Source organism: Ctenocephalides felis, unplaced genomic scaffold (genome assembly GCF_003426905.1).
Source record: "Ctenocephalides felis isolate EL2017-DRISC unplaced genomic scaffold, ASM342690v1 CF-g0.4_SCAFFOLD_03388, whole genome shotgun sequence".
In the NCBI taxonomy this organism is placed as follows: domain Eukaryota; kingdom Metazoa; phylum Arthropoda; class Insecta; order Siphonaptera; family Pulicidae; genus Ctenocephalides; species Ctenocephalides felis.
The window spans coordinates 1-15,570 of record NW_020539542.1 but is presented as its reverse complement, the minus strand read 5'-3'; the positions used below and the strand labels follow the sequence as shown (position 1 = coordinate 15,570).

General features: G+C 30.1%; 1 protein-coding gene across 1 annotated transcript; it reads right to left on the bottom strand.

Moving 5' to 3' along the window:
* Window positions 1–12,384: 12,384 nt before the first annotated feature.
* LOC113382243 lies at window positions 12,385–13,223 on the bottom strand (the record flags this gene model as incomplete). The annotated part of the gene is made up of 4 exons (XM_026620749.1): window positions 13,008–13,223; window positions 12,753–12,923; window positions 12,550–12,694; window positions 12,385–12,473 (listed from the first exon to the last, which is right to left on the bottom strand). Coding segments are annotated over exons 1-4 (621 nt in total), but the record flags the coding sequence as incomplete, so codon positions are not given.
* Window positions 13,224–15,570: the final 2,347 nt, after the last annotated feature.

Sequence of the window (15,570 nt, the reverse complement as noted above, 5' to 3'; positions counted from 1 at the left end):
GCCACAACGTCAAAGACAGATACGACGATACGATACGATGGCGATACGGTGGGAGGGTTGTTTTACGGTAGAACGAGGGATGAATCTACCCGTTCCGCCGACACCGCTCTGTTGGCTCGTCGGAAAAAAATTAACGGAAACATTCTGCCACACCCACACCCCTCAGCTCACTCTATCACCTTAATAAATGTGATATTGGAGTGAAAAAGGACTCTACTGACGAACAAATTTAATGCAGATGTTCCAATAAAAGTGCAAGAAATGGAGAAGTTATTTAAAAAAAAGACTCTACTAGCTGACGAGCAAATTAATTGCTATTAGAGGTAAAAGGGACTCTACCGACGAGCAAATTCATTTAGAAAATTATAATATTAAAAAGGACCTACTGACGAGCAAACATATTTTTTTTTCGTCAATCTAGAATATTAAAAAAGGACTCTACTGACAAGCAACTTAGAAAATTTTAATACTAAAAAGGACTCTACTGATGATATGATGACTATGATTTTGAAATAATAACGAAATTATTATCATGTTGTTATTCTTCAAAAAAAGAACTCTACTGACCAGCAAAGTAATACAGATTTTAATTTGCTATAAGGATAATTTTATAAAAGGACTCTACTGACGAGCAATTTCGGAAATTTTTTGGAATTAAAACTACCGACAAACAATTTTTTACATTTTTTTTTTAAAAAGGGACTCTACTGACGAGCAAATAAACACAAAGGGACTCTACTGAGAGCAAATCAAAATTATAATATTAAAAAGGGAGTCTACTAGCAAGCAAATCAAAAAGAAAAGTAAAACATAAATGAAAATCTACTAAATATCAAAGTATGATATAAAAACGGACTCTACTTATTAAATATCGAATTGTTTGATAAAAGTGAAAAAATATAAAAACTGTTATTTTTTACAAGAAAAGGACTCTACTGACGAGCAAAATAAATTATCATTTGGAACAAATTAATTTTTTGAATATGTAAAATCAGTTTGCTCGTCAGTAGAGTCCTTTTGTTATAACATGCCTTTAATAGTTTCTTTTCTTAAAATTTATAATCGGTTTGCTCGTCAGTAGAGTTCATTTCTCTATTGTGACGTCATAGTATTATTTTATTTGGAATCTAGATTTAGTTTGCCCAACAGTATAGTTTTTAGGGGACTCTACTGACAGCCCAATTAATTTAATTTTGAATAAAAATTTTGTAAAAATTATTTAAAACAAAAGGACGGTACTGAAGTGCAAATTTAGCTCGTCAGTAGAGTCCTTTTTATCATTAATATTTATTTGCTTGAAATAAGATAAATAATTCTGTGAATCGTGCATTTGCTCGTCAGTAGAGTCGCCTTTTTTCTTGACATTTTCATTTGCTCGTCAGAAGCAAATACTTTTAATACTAATATTTATATTTGTTCGTCCGTAGAGTTCCTTTTTATCAACTTGACAGTAGAGTTCCTTTTTATACATACTAGTACTAAACTATATACATATGAATAAATTTATTATCAATATTATTATTTTATTTGTGAATATCATTCAAAATAGGTTCAAATTGAAATTTTCTTTTCTTATATTTAATTTGCTCGTCAGTAGAGTCCCTTTTACGCTACATTTTATTTAATATTCTAATTATTATTAATAATGTTAAGAATATAATAATTATAATAATAATAGTGTTTAGAAGATGAAAAAGGACTCTACTGACAAGCAAATTCAATAACAACGTAGAAAATGAAAATAGAACTCTACTGATAAGCAAACTGATAATTTAAGATACTGATTAAAACTTTACTGACGAGAAAATTAAATCTAATAGAATATTAAATAAAATGTTAATGTAAAAGAAGAGAGAAGTCAGTAGAGTCCTTTTTTAATATTATAATTTTCTAAAATTAGTTTGTTCGTCAGTAGAGTCCTTTTTTAATATTATAATTTTCTAAAATTAATTTGCTCGTCAGTAGAGTCCCTTTTCAATATTACAATCTTCTAAAATCAATTTGCTCGTCAGTAGACTCCTTTTTTAATATTATAATTTTCTAAAATTAGTTTGTTCGTCAGTAGAGTCCTTTTTTAATATTATAATTTTCTAAAATTAATTTGCTCGTCAGTAGAGTCCCTTTTCAATATTACAATCTTCTAAAATCAATTTGCTCGTCAGTAGACTCCTTTTTTAATATTATAATTTTCTAAAATTAGTTTGTTCGTCAGTAGAGTCCTTTTTTAATATTATAATTTTCTAAAATTAATTTGCTCGTCAGTAGAGTCCTTTTTCATCTTCTAAACACTATTATTATTATAATTATTATATTCTTAACATTATTAATAATAATTAGAATATTAAATAAAATGTAGCGTAAAAGGGACTCTACTGACGAGCAAATTAAATATAAGAAAAGAAAATTTCAATTTGAACCTATTTTGAATGATATTCACAAATAAAATAATAATATTGATAATAATTTATTTATTATTGATAATAATTTATTATCAATATTATTATTTTATTTGTGAATATCATTCAAAATAGGTTCAAATTGAAATTTTCTTTTCTTATATTTAATTTGCTCGTCAGTAGAGTCCCTTTTACGCTACATTTTATTTAATATTCTAATAGATCTAATTTTTTTGTCAGTAAAGTCATATTGCAAAATTATCAGTTTGCTTGTCAGTAGAGTTCTATTTTCATTTTCGTTGTTATATAATTTACTCGTCAATTGTCAGTAGGATTTTTTTTTACTCTGTTTTAGTTTGCACGTCAGTACAGTCCCTTTTTATCACAAAATTGGAAAAGTCTTCTACATTTTTTTAAATATTTTGTCAATAGTTTCGTTATCTTTTAAATATATTATTAATTCGCTCGTCAGTAGAATCCCTTTTCTTAAAAATATATTTTCTCGTCAGTAGAGTCCCTTTTTTATCAACATTTTGATTTGTTTGTTAGTAGACTCCTTTTTTGCTATTATTTTTTGGATACAATTTGTTCGTTCGTAGAGTTAAATTTGCTCGTCAGTAGAATCCTATTTTCTTTTCAAAAAATTATAAAATCCAGTTTAATTTGCTCGTCATTAGAGTTCATTTTTATCGATATGTTGAATTTTTTTTTTCAAAATATGAAAAAAGAAGCCTTCTGGGCACAGTCCAAATGACAATCTGGTACAAATATATTTGTAAGGGCGTTTAGAATGAGATTTTATGGAGCACTTTTCCAATTTCGTGAAAATTATAGAAAAAACAAAAAAAACTTGCCTATCTAGGTACAGTCTAAGTTACAACCTAGTACAAATCTTTTCGCAAGGATGTTTAGAATGTGACTTTACTGGAGCACTTCTCCAATTTTATATAAATTTAGTAGAAATGTAATTTTGGGTTCAAAAATGCAAAAATCACCCTAAGCACAGTCTGAGTGACGACCTGGTACAAATATATTCGCAAGCGCGTTTAGAATGTGACTTTACGGGAGCATTTTTCCAATTTAGGGGTAAGATAATGGAATTTTTTTTAGTTAATTTGTTCGTCAGTAGAGTCCCTTTTACGCTAACATTTTATTTAATATATTAATAGATTTAATTTTCTCGTCAGTAGAGTCATATTGCAAAATTATCAGTTTGCTCGTCAGTCGAGTCCTTTTTTATTTTCTTATCATCATTATTAAATATTCTGATAATTATTATCAATATTATTATTTTATTTGTTATCATCATTCAAAATTCATTTAAGGGTTGCTTTTACCCAACCCTGTTTATATTTCCCCTCTACGTTTTCATCGACCGGCGTCTACGCGCTGCCGTAGCAGCCGATTCAGTAGCCGACAGACTCGTAGTAGACGTAGACACACATTTCATATTATTTATTTGGAAAATAAATCATTTTGCTAAACTAAATAAAAAAGAGTAGTGCAAAGTGGTGGTAGTTTAGTAAATCATTCATTAGTGCGATAAAATATAGTGGTAAAGAATAAAAAAGATTGATATTGTCTATATGTGTGTTTATGTGGTTTTGTAGAAGTGTGTTGTATGGAGTTGGGTGTGTGTACGGAACCCTGTTGCTTTGTTTGCAAGGGTAGTAGGTTATTTGTATAGAGCTCGTCGAGACCTTTCATTTGATACCCCACATGCCTATATTTGAAGTAAAATGTGTAAACTTATGTTGGACCGCGAGTTCTGCAACCCAATGGTCTACTTTTGTTACATCTCTTGTAACTTATGAACGGTTTGTCCGATTTGAATGCAACATTCGACAAATTTGTGTTAAATTACTCGTTTTTTAATATGTTTAATAAGGTAACACCCTGCAGCAAGTTTTTGTACTTTAAATTTGCAAAAATAAGACGTTAGAAATTGAATAAACAATTTGTGCAGAACTCTATTGGTTATTTGAGTTTATTTTAATGATATTTGTATAGTGCTCGTCGAGACCTTTCATTTGATACCCCATATGTCTATATTTGAACGAAAACTTTCTGACTTGTGTCTATCTTCGGGTTCTGCAACCCATTGGTCGACTGTTTATTAAATATCTTGTAACTTTTGAACCGTTGGTCGAAAATAGATGAAGTATTCTGCAAATTTGTTCTAAATTAAATTATCTATAATATTGTCTTGCATACTATGACTCTACGATGACTTGATACATTAAAATTGCAAAAGTTAGTTATTATAAATGAAATAAATTATGTGTACAGAACCCTGTTAGTTTATTGAGTTTGTATGTATGTTACTTGTAAAGTGCTCGTCGAGACCTTTCATTTGATACCCCACATGCCTATATTTGAAGTAAAACTTTTTGACTTATGTCTGCCTTCGGGTTCCGCAACCCATTGGTCGACTCTTTATTGTATCGCTTGTAACTTTTGAACGGTTTGTCCAAAATGGATGAAATATTCAGCAAATTTGTTCTAAATTAAATTATCTATAATATTGTTTCGCATACTATGACTCTACGATGACTTGATACATTAAAATTGCAAAAGTTAGTTATTAGAAATGAAATAAATTATGTGTACAGAACCCTGTTAGTTTATTGAGTTTGTAAATATAGGTTCAAAGGAAAATTTCTAGGTTCAAATTGAAATTTTCTTTTCTTATATTTAATTTGCTCGTCAGTAGAGTCCCTTTTACGCTACATTTTATTTAATATTCTAATAGATCTAATTTTTTTGTCAGTAAAGTCATATTGCAAAATTATCAGTTTGCTTGTCAGTAGAGTTCTATTTTCATTTTCGTTGTTATATAATTTACTCGTCAATTGTCAGTAGGATTCTTTTTTACTCTGTTTTAGTTTGCACGTCAGTACAGTCCCTTTTTATCACAAAATTGGAAAAGTCTTCTACATTTTTTTAAATATTTTGTCAATAGTTTCGTTATCTTTTAAATATATTATTAATTCGCTCGTCAGTAGAATCCCTTTTCTTAAAAATATATTTTCTCGTCAGTAGAGTCCCTTTTTTATCAACATTTTGATTTGTTTGTTAGTAGACTCCTTTTTTGCTATTATTTTTTGGATACAATTTGTTCGTTCGTAGAGTTAAATTTGCTCGTCAGTAGAATCCTATTTTCTTTTCAAAAATTATAAAATCCAGTTTAATTTGCTCGTCATTAGAGTTCATTTTTATCAATATGTTGAATTTTTTTTTTCAAAATATGAAAAAAGAAGCCTTCTGGGCACAGTCCAAATGACAATCTGGTACAAATATATTTGTAAGGGCGTTTAGAATGAGATTTTATGGAGCACTTTTCCAATTTCGTGAAAATTATAGAAAAAACAAAAAAAACTTGCCTATCTAGGTACAGTCTAAGTTACAACCTAGTACAAATCTTTTCGCAAGGGTGTTTAGAATGTGACTTTACTGGAGCACTTCTCCAATTTTATATAAATTTAGTAGAAATGTAATTTTGGGTTCAAAAATGCAAAAATCACCCTAAGCACAGTCTGAGTGACGACCTGGTACAAATATATTCGCAAGCGCGTTTAGAATGTGACTTTACGGGAGCATTTTTCCAATTTAGGGGTAAGATAATGGAATTTTTTTTAGTTAATTTGTTCGTCAGTAGAGTCCCTTTTACGCTAACATTTTATTTAATATATTAATAGATTTAATTTTCTCGTCAGTAGAGTCATATTGCAAAATTATCAGTTTGCTCGTCAGTCGAGTCCTTTTTTATTTTCTTATCATTATTATTAAATATTCTGATAATTATTATCAATATTATTATTTTATTTGTTATCATCATTCAAAATTCATTTAAGGGTTGCTTTTACCCAACCCTGTTTATATTTCCCCTCTACGTTTTCATCGACCGGCGTCTACGCGCTGCCGTAGCAGCCGATTCAGTAGCCGACAGACTCGTAGTAGACGTAGACACACATTTCATATTATTTATTTGGAAAATAAATCATTTTGCTAAACTAAATAAAAAAGAGTAGTGCAAAGTGGTGGTAGTTTAGTAAATCATTCATTAGTGCGATAAAATATAGTGGTAAAGAATAAAAAAGATTGATATTGTCTATATGTGTGTTTATGTGGTTTTGTAGAAGTGTGTTGTATGGAGTTGGGTGTGTGTACGGAACCCTGTTGCTTTGTTTGCAAGGGTAGTAGGTTATTTGTATAGAGCTCGTCGAGACCTTTCATTTGATACCCCACATGCCTATATTTGAAGTAAAATGTGTAAACTTATGTTGGACCGCGAGTTCTGCAACCCAATGGTCTACTTTTGTTACATCTCTTGTAACTTATGAACGGTTTGTCCGATTTGAATGCAACATTCGACAAATTTGTGTTAAATTACTCGTTTTTTAATATGTTTAATAAGGTAACACCCTGCAGCAAGTTTTTGTACTTTAAATTTGCAAAAATAAGACGTTAGAAATTGAATAAACAATTTGTGCAGAACTCTATTGGTTATTTGAGTTTATTTTAATGATATTTGTATAGTGCTCGTCGAGACCTTTCATTTGATACCCCATATGTCTATATTTGAACGAAAACTTTCTGACTTGTGTCTATCTTCGGGTTCTGCAACCCATTGGTCGACTGTTTATTAAATATCTTGTAACTTTTGAACCGTTGGTCGAAAATAGATGAAGTATTCTGCAAATTTGTTCTAAATTAAATTATCTATAATATTGTCTTGCATACTATGACTCTACGATGACTTGATACATTAAAATTGCAAAAGTTAGTTATTATAAATGAAATAAATTATGTGTACAGAACCCTTTTAGTTTATTGAGTTTGTATGTATGTTACTTGTAAAGTGCTCGTCGAGACCTTTCATTTGATACCCCACATGCCTATATTTGAAGTAAAACTTTTTGACTTATGTCTGCCTTCGGGTTCTGCAACCCATTGGTCGACTCTTTATTGTATCGCTTGTAACTTTTGAACGGTTTGTCCAAAATGGATGAAATATTCAGCAAATTTGTTCTAAATTAAATTATCTATAATATTGTTTCGCATACTATGACTCTACGATGACTTGATACATTAAAATTGCAAAAGTTAGTTATTAGAAATGAAATAAATTATGTGTACAGAACCCTGTTAGTTTATTGAGTTTGTAAATATAGGTTCAAAGGAAAATTTCTAGGTTCAAATTGAAATTTTCTTTTCTTATATTTAATTTGCTCGTCAGTAGAGTCCCTTTTACGCTACATTTTATTTAATATTCTAGTAGATCTAATTTTTTTGTCAGTAAAGTCATATTGCAAAATTATCAGTTTGCTTGTCAGTAGAGTTCTATTTTCATTTTCGTTGTTATATAATTTACTCGTCAATTGTCAGTAGGATTCTTTTTTACTCTGTTTTAGTTTGCACGTCAGTACAGTCCCTTTTTATCACAAAATTGGAAAAGTCTTCTACATTTTTTTAAATATTTTGTCAATAGTTTCGTTATCTTTTAAATATATTATTAATTCGCTCGTCAGTAGAATCCCTTTTCTTAAAAATATATTTTCTCGTCAGTAGAGTCCCTTTTTTATCAACATTTTGATTTGTTTGTTAGTAGACTCCTTTTTTGCTATTATTTTTTGGATACAATTTGTTCGTTCGTAGAGTTAAATTTGCTCGTCAGTAGAATCCTATTTTCTTTTCAAAAAATTATAAAATCCAGTTTAATTTGCTCGTCATTAGAGTTCATTTTTATCGATATGTTGAATTTTTTTTTTCAAAATATGAAAAAAGAAGCCTTCTGGGCACAGTCCAAATGACAATCTGGTACAAATATATTTGTAAGGGCGTTTAGAATGAGATTTTATGGAGCACTTTTCCAATTTCGTGAAAATTATAGAAAAAACAAAAAAAACTTGCCTATCTAGGTACAGTCTAAGTTACAACCTAGTACAAATCTTTTCGCAAGGGTGTTTAGAATGTGACTTTACTGGAGCACTTCTCCAATTTTATATAAATTTAGTAGAAATGTAATTTTGGGTTCAAAAATGCAAAAATCACCCTAAGCACAGTCTGAGTGACGACCTGGTACAAATATATTTGCAAGCGCGTTTAGAATGTGACTTTACGGGAGCATTTTTCCAATTTAGGGGTAAGATAATGGAATTTTTTTTAGTTAATTTGTTCGTCAGTAGAGTCCCTTTTACGCTAACATTTTATTTAATATATTAATAGATTTAATTTTCTCGTCAGTAGAGTCATATTGCAAAATTATCAGTTTGCTCGTCAGTCGAGTCCTTTTTTATTTTCTTATCATATTATTAAATATTCTGATAATTATTATCAATATTATTATTTTATTTGTTATCATCATTCAAAATTCATTTAAGGGTTGCTTTTACCCAACCCTGTTTATATTTCCCCTCTACGTTTTCATCGACCGGCGTCTACGCGCTGCCGTAGCAGCCGATTCAGTAGCCGACAGACTCGTAGTAGACGTAGACACACATTTCATATTATTTATTTGGAAAATAAATCATTTTGCTAAACTAAATAAAAAAGAGTAGTGCAAAGTGGTGGTAGTTTAGTAAATCATTCATTAGTGCGATAAAATATAGTGGTAAAGAATAAAAAAGATTGATATTGTCTATATGTGTGTTTATGTGGTTTTGTAGAAGTGTGTTGTATGGAGTTGGGTGTGTGTACGGAACCCTGTTGCTTTGTTTGCAAGGGTAGTAGGTTATTTGTATAGAGCTCGTCGAGACCTTTCATTTGATACCCCACATGCCTATATTTGAAGTAAAATGTGTAAACTTATGTTGGACCGCGAGTTCTGCAACCCAATGGTCTACTTTTGTTACATCTCTTGTAACTTATGAACGGTTTGTCCGATTTGAATGCAACATTCGACAAATTTGTGTTAAATTACTCGTTTTTTAATATGTTTAATAAGGTAACACCCTGCAGCAAGTTTTTGTACTTTAAATTTGCAAAAATAAGACGTTAGAAATTGAATAAACAATTTGTGCAGAACTCTATTGGTTATTTGAGTTTATTTTAATGATATTTGTATAGTGCTCGTCGAGACCTTTCATTTGATACCCCATATGTCTATATTTGAACGAAAACTTTCTGACTTGTGTCTATCTTCGGGTTCTGCAACCCATTGGTCGACTGTTTATTAAATATCTTGTAACTTTTGAACCGTTGGTCGAAAATAGATGAAGTATTCTGCAAATTTGTTCTAAATTAAATAATCTACAATGTTGTCTTGTACCACAATGCTCTACAGCAACTCGGTATACTTTACAATAGCACTTAAATACTCAAGTACATAACTACACTAGTTTCCATACAAACTTTGGTTTTTCTAAGACTTCACACATACCGCGCACGATGATATCTTGCATTGGAATGCAGTATACCGAGTGCACTTTTTTTGTTTGAACTTATGTAACTTCTAAACCATTCGGTTGATATGAATGATGTCTTCGGGAAATTTATGCAAAATTAAACAGTCTACAATATTGCTTATACCACAATGCTCTACAGCAACTCGGTATACTCTAAAATGCATTTGAAAGTGTACAACTTTGCTTCCGCCATTATTTTGGAGGACTCGCCTTATAAAATCCGGCGGAAGCAAAGTTGTATATTTAATATTGATATTGTTTTGTTTCGTCGCTTGTAACTTCTAAACCATTCGATTGATATGAATGATGTCTTCGGGAAATTAGTTCAAAATTAAATTATCTAAAATATTGTCTTTTACCCCAATGCTCTACAGCAACTCGGTATACTTTAAAATTGCAATAAATCAACCCTTGATATGTTTTTAATGTTTGTTTTGATTTAAACACATATTTTATTCCCTTATAAAATTATTTAGCATCCCTTATCGACCCACTTTACTCACGGTGGGTTGCAGTAATCTATTTTTAATGACGTCATATGGGTTGGGTTACTTTGGGGTTGGTAATTCGGGTATAGAAAGGTCATGGACCTTTGATTAAACCTCAACCCTTAAATTGAAGACTATTGGGCCGATTCTCGGTTTCAATTTTACGACAAGTTCACACTTATGTCGTTTAAAATGTCATTATAAGTGTAACAGTTATTCTCGGCGGTATGTGTTTTATCATATGATTAATGACATTAATGTTACGCTGACCCTCTGAAAATAAACGTAGTCAGAAACTCGCACTTATCGCTATAACATTGACGAGAAGTTGTACTATGAACAGATTTGACATTTGCTATTTTGACATTTATGCGTTTAACATGCTTCTTTGAGGTTATTGTTAATGTAAGCAAAGTGATATTATTAGGTTTGGTTTAGATTTTATTGTGAATTTCAAATTGTTAATATGGCGTTTTTTGGAATAATTTGGGCAGCAGATAGTAGGAGAAGAAGGTATGTTTGAATTTTAATATAATTCATACTGTTATTGTAATGAATGTATTACTCAAAAGTATTAAAATTATTAAATGCCACAACATTTTAGATACAGGCAAAGATACGCCCTTAGGTATCTCAGAGATGCAGATAAAATATGGGAAGTGAGTGATGAAATTTTTATAAAAAATTTTCGATTAACGAAAAATGTTATGAAAGATTTAATAGAACTGTTGGAACCACATGCGGAGACTCATACAGCATCATGGAGTATCCCTTTTTATTTGCAGGTATTGGAAATTAAAATGAATTAATTTTTTTGAAATACTAATAACTGAAATTTCATTATAGGTACTTGCAGCGCTTCATTTTTTTTGGTCATGGCTCATATCAGACTGATGTAGGCAATTGCCATTTAAATTCTATGAGCCAGCCTTCAGTCAGTCGCTGCATTAAAACAGTGACTGATTTAATTATAAAGCATGCTACACCAAAGTATGTGAATTTTCCTAAAACCTCATCAGAAAGAGATGAAAATAAAAAGAGGTATATGTTACACCACTTCGTGTACATTGAACATGGTCTGTAATATGTTGCTATTTAACAGATTTTATACGAAGTTTGGCATGCCTGGCATTATTGGGTGCATAGACTGCACACACATAAGTATAGTGGCTCCCAAAAAAGATCACCCCGTGGCACCAGCTGCTATTTATATGAATAGGAAGGGCTATTACTCAATTAATATTGAAGTAGTAAGTATTATTTTATTTTGCTTAAGAATTTTGAAGACTAACATGATAATAAATAATATTAGATATGTGATGCCGATGACCGGATATTGTTTGCGAGCAGCAGATATCCTGGCTCCACTCATGATGCAGCCATTTGGAAGGTTTCGACAGTCAGAGCCCTGCTAAATCATAATGCTGATGATGGGACATATTTATTGGGCAATTCAAGAATATATTTAATATCGCAAATCAAATAAGGAAAAAAATATATATTAGTTGTACCCTTTGGAACATTGCCTACTCACACCATATAGGACGCCAGTAGGCTCTACCCAGGAGAAATACAATAAGTTCCACAAAAAGACTCGCAATGTAATAGAGAGAACATTTGGTGTTGTTAAAAGTCGTTTTCGATGTTTGCATCGTCACAGGACACTGCATTATACACCTGATGTGGCAGGAAAAATTGTGTATGCAGTATTTACTCTGCATAATATATGCAGAGTAAATAATATTCCTCTGGATGAAGAACTGACGGAATATAGTGATGATTTTGGAAACGGTTAGATACCAAATAATTGTATTTCAAATGTGTAGTTAAAATTAATTGATTTAAATATTTCAGAAGTATACAATGAGGCAGATAATATGGCATATAACATCAGAAATTCTTATGCCAGAAGATATTTTTAATACCATAACATTCACTTAAAAAAAAGATTGTATTTTTATAGCTACATAAATGTAATTATTTTAAATAAATAAATAAATAAATATATATATATATATAAAGGAATAAAAAACAAAATTTATTTTTTAATGTATTATTGAGAATTTTCAATTGATCAGCTATGCATTGCAGCGCCTCTGTCTGTTTCTCCATCATGTTAGTAAGAGACTCTGTTTGTCTTTTCAATACGTATTCCATTGAGTTTACGAGGTGATTTAATTCATCTTAAAATAATAAAATGCAGAATGTATCACATAGTAATATAAGTAATATTTAAAATAGAAGAAAAATTATACTTACTATTGCCAGAAGTTCTTCGTCTCTGCATTGGTGGTCTAGGGGCATCATCTAAAAATTCTGGAGGTGGCATTATATCTTCTACCTCAGGATCAACATTAACAGAATCAAGTTCAGCCTCGTTGCTGACAGATTTTTCGATAGGATACTATTAAAGAATTTAATATGTGTATATGTATATATACATATATATATAATGAAATTACATTTAGTCCAATATCCATTTCCAGATCTGGATGGCCATCAATTGACCCTAGACCCCAAACACCTAAGGCCTTTTGTTCGACCTCTGTCAAGCAATTGGTTAATGCAGGCCCACCTCCTGTTGCTAAAGTATGAGCTTTTTGTTTCCTTGCTTTGGCTTTTGTCTGGTTTTTCTAACCCGCAAATATCTATATCAATTTAATAACATATGAATTATCATTTTCAAAAATATACATACTAGCAACAAAAACTTTTACCTTCATCCAGGATTCAGTAGGCCTATTAGGCCCTTGACCACATGAGTTTAACAAATTGGTCAATTCCTCCCACTTTGCACTGAAATAATCCTTGTCGAACGAGGGGCTTAATTTATTAGCAACGAATTGTGGGTTGCTGATTAAAAAATCAACATATATTTCGTACTGCGCCGGATTAGTTTTTTTGGCTCTTTTCATTTGCGTATCACTGGCCATTTTGTATGTAAAATATATTTATCTAAAAAATCGTGAACGCTTTTTGACTGGAAGTCCAGTACAAGTATATCCAAAATTGAAAAAACCGTTCGCGTCAGCACCGTAGAGATAGATTATTGCCGATTTCGAGAGTACAAACACAGAGAGCCAACATCAAAAAACCAAAATCTTTGTTCGCTCATGTTACGCCATAACACGATTCATTCTCATAAAATTGGTGCGCCGAGAATAACAAATCCTTAACATACACTTACGCGAGGCATGTTATGCTAACATGCAAGTGTGGTAACAGAGCGTAGCCATGTTAAGGCAGAATCGGTCTATATGTTTTGGTTTGAGATTTATTATTTTTTATTTGTATGTTAAGAAAAATTTGTTGGTTTTTCTCGCATTTTTGTTCTAGAAGTTATCAATTTTAGTATTTGTTGTCATAGTATATACATTGGAGAGTAACATACTCAAATTTGAGCATTCTAGTATCAATAGTACGTCCTGGAGAGCTCTCTAAAAATAACACTTTTAACTTCAATTGTTTTTCATATATTTACTGATGTTTTATTCAGGACTTTTCATAGAAAATTACTTTTTTCTTGAATTTTTGTTCTAAAAGTTATCAATTTTAGTATCTGTGGTCATAGCTATGAACATTTGTGTTTAGTGAGAAAACAAAGAATTTAATTTGATGTTTGAGTAGTTTTTAAAATTATATAGAATGTAGCTACAGTGCAAAAATTTGAGTATGTGGTTCTTCAATGCATATACTAGTATATGCATTGATGGATTAATGAATGCATGTTTAAAACATTACTTTTAAATCCGTATAACAATTTAGAAATTTCCACAAATTTCAATAAACGAATTTTTGCATCATTATTGGAAGTTATTGCCATATCTTCAGATAAGATACCGCGAAATTTCTAAGAAAGTGACCTGATATGTCGTATGCACCGCAGTTCAAGGTCCTATGTCGAAGTCCTATGCATTGACCAAGTACGCATAAGAAAAGGTCATCGATCCTATTTCTGATCCACTTTCGATACTCGATATGAGTTAATATTCATGTATAGTCTATACTATAAGAAGAAATATTTATAATCTATTGATAATAACGAATGAATACGATATGTGTGCTGGACGAATTTTCTAAGAAGGTCTTATGTCTTATGCAAACAGTTCGATCGATCTTATTATTTCTACTTATTACATTCCATATGATTATTTATATAATATTATATATATATATATATATATATATATATATATAATATTAGTGAGGAAACTAGTACTATTGATAAATTGATCATAACTTAGTACATTAATTTTTTTACTCGACGACCCATAATAATTTATATATATATATATATATATATATATATATATATATATATATATATAATATGTTTCACATGACAAAATCGAAAAATAGTAATATACCTTATAACTTCTAATTACAATTATTTTTATTAAAACAGTTAATGAAAACAAATTAACACAATTTTATTGTAAAAATTGTTTTTGGTGACTTATTATAAAGTGTTTGTGTATTATCAATCATATGTTGGTAATTTTTATTTCTTAATTCCCATTTAGAAAAAAATTCTCTAATTTTAATATCTTGTTATATAATCGATTCAATAATTATTTTCATTGTTAATAAATTTTACGTAATTTCTATCTTTCATATTTTTTTAATTTTATTTTCTGAAAAAACATTTTTTGGTTTTGTATTACCATTGGATTTTTTGTTCAAAGTTGTAAAGAGCTTTCGTAAATTCGTATATTATATTTATAATTTATTGATAATAATGAATACGATAATCATGCAGATTATGGAAAGAACGAATAATTATATTGTTACCGATTACATATTGCTATCATTTATTAATAGTTATTTATTATAATTCATTTATTATTTATTATTTCTTTATTATTCTTTATTATTAATTATGTTTATATTAATTATTATTATATTTATTTTAGACTATAACGACAATCATTGATCAATAATATACATTATAATAAGTCACTGATTAAATCTGAAATCGATATTGGCAAGCATGATCAACAAATTGATTTTCTTACTATTAATGATGTAAAGATTTATGAACCCCTAACCCTAGTTAACGAGTTTAATAATTTTTTCGTAAATGAAGCAACTATTATTACGTCAGTACTTACAAATGTAAATAACAATCGCGACATTAGTGTACCTTCTCTAATTTTTGCAGGATCGTCTGACACTATTTATCTTTTTCCGGTAACTCTAGATGAAATTTCAGAAGCATTTCTTAGCCTTAAAAGTAATTTTAGCTCAGGCCCTGATGAAATTCCCAGTTTTTATATTGAA